This window comes from Penaeus japonicus, unplaced genomic scaffold (genome assembly GCF_977035675.1).
Source record: "Penaeus japonicus unplaced genomic scaffold, GWHDUDI00000001_assembly GWHDUDI00000032, whole genome shotgun sequence".
In the NCBI taxonomy this organism is placed as follows: domain Eukaryota; kingdom Metazoa; phylum Arthropoda; class Malacostraca; order Decapoda; family Penaeidae; genus Penaeus; species Penaeus japonicus.
In genome coordinates, this window is record NW_028234434.1 from 20,537,782 (window position 1) to 20,542,781 (window position 5,000).

A 5,000-nucleotide genomic window follows, 5' to 3' on the forward strand; every position below is an offset into this window, starting at 1 on the left:
TTTATTGGAGGTTGTCATGTTTTCAAGACACACTATCATGCTAGTTTTGACACAGATGGGAATTTTTTCTCTTTTTCTTTCTTATTACAAAATTAAGCAACATTATTCTTTGTTATAGTTTTACCTACTGCTGATATTAGAGAAACTAACTGTCTTCCAGCTAATACTATCTTTTCATCTGCAGTGATATAGATGAAACGCAAGACAGCATCAAGAATGAACGGTGCACTTTAGAACAACTAAGGGGCCTTACTGCAAATGCAACCTATGCTGGAGTAAGCCACTCACTAGCAAAAACCATACAGGTAATGTTTATTTGATAGTATGATAATATTGACCCTCTTACACATAGATAGTTTCATATAAATTTGTGCAATTTACCTAATCACAAGGTGGAGCCCTTTCACCAACCATATTGCTGACTGAAAACTGCTGGTTGGGAGTCACTCACATGTACTGTCATTAGAAATTACTAATCATTAACTAAACTCTAACTATCAATAAATCCCTATTATCAGTTAAAATAGTTTGGATGAAGAATTCATGTGTGCTAAATCTTTTATAGTGGTAAATGCATCACCTGTCTCCACACTCAACCATATGCAGTGCAGATGCTCATGTTATGTATCTGAAAGGGATAATTACTTTATATTAATTTTTTTTTTTATTAAAATCAATTATATGTGGTTTAGAAAAAAAAAATCCAACAGATATACAAGAGGATTTTAGGAATTAACCCATAGGTGATGGGTGTCACAGCATATATGACGGCTCCGATTAGGCCCAAAAGACAGGCGTGCACATGACATGACATAGGGAACTGCTCACAGTTGAAGAGCTCTCAAAGTCATGAAGTATTTTGACTGTAAAGGTGCTTGTTTAACCCAATGCCAACAGGCCCGGCGAGAGCTGGCAACCCCCTACTCCGGGCCTAAGTAATATTACCTGGGTTGTGACACCGAGTACTGTGATGCAACACACCTAACTGTGACGCCCAGCATAAACGATTTTTGGGGATGTCACACTGGTGCGACGCCCCATCATCAAGCACTTTTTGCCGTGTCACACGGGTGTGACACCCTTCGTTATTGCGTTAAAAACTACAGCTTTCCAAAGCCAGCCTAAACCATTGCTTTGTGATTGTTTTAACCCATTAGCACCAGATGACATGTTATCACGTCATGAGAATATTTCACTCTGGCTAGATGTCCTATCACATCATGATCTCTCCCTTTAAATACACATTTTACATAGTTATTTATGTATACACTCATTGCAGTTGCATTGGCATAGAAATCTTTGTTCTTGGATTTTCCAAAAATTTTAAAAACGCTTCTCAGCATCCTGTAATATCGAGTGGGTGAAAATCGCTCGAGAGAGGCATGGCATCATGCTGGGAGAGATTTTGCATGTAGAGGCTGCGTGCACTTGTTAGGACCAACATTGGGCAAATAAATAATGACTATCACTATTGGAGGGCGGAGAGACATTTTCCTTACCCTCAAATTTTTAACTGTTTACGTCAGAAATCGCTTGTCCTGACTGCCTGTTCACATTTGGTTTTCATTTAGTGACTAGCTATCCCAATAGCTGTGCTTTAATATTTTCAGTATTTAGATTATTATTCTAAAAATGTATTTTATATTGTTACTTTTATATTTAAAATTATTCTTTCATTCAGTCATAATGTTATTTAATTTCTTTACAGTTCGTCGAGGACCCAACTCACTGTATATCGGATGTGACTACCCTCCTTGCAGAGCTTGTGACAGATTTGATTCCTCACCCATTACTCCACCACCTCACCCTAACAGCCAAAAGCAGAGCAACAGGAGGGCCACCTTCGGCAACACACCCCTCACAGTCACAGATATGCCTCTCTGTCTCTTCCACCAGTGCATCAGCTCCACCTCCACCTGATGATGAGTAGTGTAGGATTGTGATCTTAACAAGGTATTATTGCACCACCATTTGGTGTGTTTTGAACGTCAGGCAGCAAAAGGATTAGTGTGTGAACTTAATGTGGGTAATGTGTGGTGTAATTTCTTTTAGTGCAATCTCAATTTTTTTTTCTTCTTCTTTTTCTGGATGTACATCTGTGAAAAATATAATTCTATGCCAGAGTTTTTGTTAAAATAGCCTGTGATAGCCATAAAGGTAAAGGTGTCAAATGATAGCTAGTGAAATGGTTTTATATTACATAATAGTATGCTGGTTTATGTATGACATTTGCAATATGAAGTGTAATTTAGGTTTACTTTTTTTATTATTACTTTTTTCTATATAAATTGTGCATATTCTCTGTAGTCAAATGTTCCTTTAAAAGTTAATACAGAATCTTTCTATAATTATTTATAGGATATCTTTATACTTTAGATATTTTGTTATTCAATATTCAATTTTGAAGCTAATCTAAATAAAGCATAGCTACTAACTTTTAATTTGGTTGAATTCGGTTTGGTAGAATTTTAAAGAGGAACTATATGTATAAAGCTCTTTAAAACCATTTAATTGTAATGAATAGGCTAATGAAACAAAGCAATTCAAGTTATGTACTCTAGTCCATATTTTATTTTCATGATCCAAGATGAAATATACAATATACGTATATAAACTAATGAGCTGAAACTCTCCTTGAGCCCCGTCTAGGACAGCCAATTGGTTCCCTTTCTTCCTGTGTCGGCCCAAGAGACATGAAGCCAAACTGAAGTATGATCTCACACGTATTTATATGGAAACTGGTTCGGAATGTCCATAAATTAGCTGCTTAGTATTTTGAGCGATACTAAACACTTATTTTATTGAGACACAAAGTGGAAGCAAATGCCACTGCAGAGTAGATAAAAGTTCAAATTTACAAAATGGTATATTACTGTTACACGGACTATGAACAATTCTTTAAAAAAAAAATACAGACTGACTTAAGTGTGGCAATTGCATAATTATACCAGATTCCTCAGCACATCAACTGATCTGTCAATGAGTATTAATTAAAACCATTTGCTTTCTTAAAATTCTTTGTGCTTCCCTGTCCTACCATTTCAATTTATCACTGTCTACTAAATATACATATTTTCAAAATTCATACAACCATATATAGCTTTTAAAATCTTTTAGGTTAACAGAACACATAGTCTCGAGTTACAGTATATACATGTAGAACAAGGGCAGCGGACATTTCGTATATACAAGTTGGAGGGGGGGAGGCAGTTCTCTTGGTTACGTCTCCAAGCGATGAGCTGGAATGAAAAAGTATGATTAGGCTATTACATTTCATTAACATGAAAATACAAAATTCATGAACATAGACCTGATCCAGCACATACCTTGCACAGGCTCAGGTTATGACTCTCAGTGGTCAATCCTTCAAATGACTTAAAAGGATAATTAAACTTAAGAAAGACTAGTCTCATGACATCATCTCACCCTCATCCTACATTAGTAGTGCATTAGTTTATAGATCACTTTACATATCAACACATACCTGCATGATTCCATCATAATTATTTGTATTCAGTCAACATGTGGTTTGATACAGAAGCATTACAAAATCACTACACACAGGATTTTCATTTACAGTAAAACCATTTACGTTAGTCTCTGGCTCATATGTGCCCTATGTAACTACCACCACAAATAGTTCTAGTGGAACATTGAAACGGTCTTCCCCACAGCATTCCAATGGCCATTATTTTGTCATTATTCATAACTATGATCAACTGCAAAAATTAAAACTGCAAAACTGGAATTAGGTAAATCAAAAGCCTATCATATTTGTTCATGCACTACCATATTACTATTTTTCAACTACAGAATATAAGTAATTAAAAGAATAACAATAAAACATTTTAAATACATATTCTATATTTTGTTTCTTTAAAAATGAACCTTCCCAACAAATTTTGCATGACTTGATATAATACTCAGATTTCTTAAAACTGCAAACCATTCATGTAGATGGATGGATGGATAGATACAGAAGTGAGGACAAAAAATTTTAAAACAAAATGCAAAGCAACCAAACATTCCCCAAATAAAGGCACCTAAGCAGAATGATCTTTATCAATTTTATATTCAAGTAACTTGAGCATTAATGAATTAATAAGTGATGTTCTATGACTTTGCAAATCCCTATGACACCTATACTAAACAATACCAGCAAGATGAGTAGTATCCCTGCCCTACAATGTTTTAGTCAAAAGCAGCCAAGAGGTTAGTAATATTATTTGTCAAATTGTGAAGAGAGTTATATGAAAATAATGCATTCAAGTAGGTTATATACTAGAGCAGTGGTTCCCAATATGAGAGGCTTGCGAGTCTATTTTTCTTTTTTTTCTGGCATTAGTTGCTCACCATATCATTCATAAAGATATATCCTTATCAATGTGTGGATCGTAATTTGAACTTGTTGAACATCCCTCAATTAAGCACTAGCTCTTGTAGTACTGCATACTATTTTTTTTCTTTCAACTCCTTTACACCAGATGACGTGACATTCACGTCATGGCTTGGCTGGTCTTCCTACCGGTGACGTGAATGTCACGTCATGGCTTTGTTTGGCCATCTCGCTGGGTGATTGGGCATGTAGCAGCTGGCTGCCACCTCAGCATACAAATAGCCCACAGCGTTAGGCCTGCACATTTCGAAATATCCAGGCAAAAGTTCAGGCGCAGCCAACACCACCCAGTCGTCAATATGTTAATATGGACATGGAGATATTGAAAACACTGGCTGAGGGGATGGGGGAGGGTGCATTGTGCACAGGATTCACTAAAAGACTAGAAAAATCAGAACCACTGCACTAGAGAATGAAATAAAAAGCCAAGGAGAACAGAAAGAGGGGAGAGAATACAAGAATAAAACCTACTACATTCCATAAAAATTAGATCCTGCATGACACAAGTCTAAGAAAATGGTTCAGTGCACACACAGGCTTTGGCTGCTACAAGAAAAAGAAAAGAAAAACAGAAAAAAGTATATATTAGTCACAAAGGAGATGA

General features: G+C 36.0%; 2 protein-coding genes across 3 annotated transcripts in view; one reads left to right on the plus strand and one right to left on the minus strand.

Moving 5' to 3' along the window:
• Epg5 (ectopic P-granules autophagy protein 5) overlaps window positions 1-3,857 on the plus strand; it is a 32,436-nt gene extending 28,579 nt beyond the window's left edge. The window contains exons 40-41 of the mRNA XM_043007979.2: window positions 185-305; window positions 1,709-3,857. Coding sequence (XP_042863913.2) covers window positions 185-305; window positions 1,709-1,930 — 343 coding nt within the window. The 3' untranslated portion in view covers window positions 1,931-3,857. The remainder of the gene's footprint in view (window positions 1-184; window positions 306-1,708) is intronic.
• LOC122248146 (dnaJ homolog subfamily C member 11) overlaps window positions 2,543-5,000 on the minus strand; it is a 13,829-nt gene continuing 11,371 nt past the window's right edge. For both annotated transcript variants that reach the window (XM_043007980.2, XM_043007981.2), the window contains one exon: window positions 2,543-3,239. In XM_043007980.2, coding sequence (XP_042863914.1) covers window positions 3,220-3,239 — 20 coding nt within the window. In that variant the 3' untranslated portion in view covers window positions 2,543-3,219. The remainder of the gene's footprint in view (window positions 3,240-5,000) is intronic.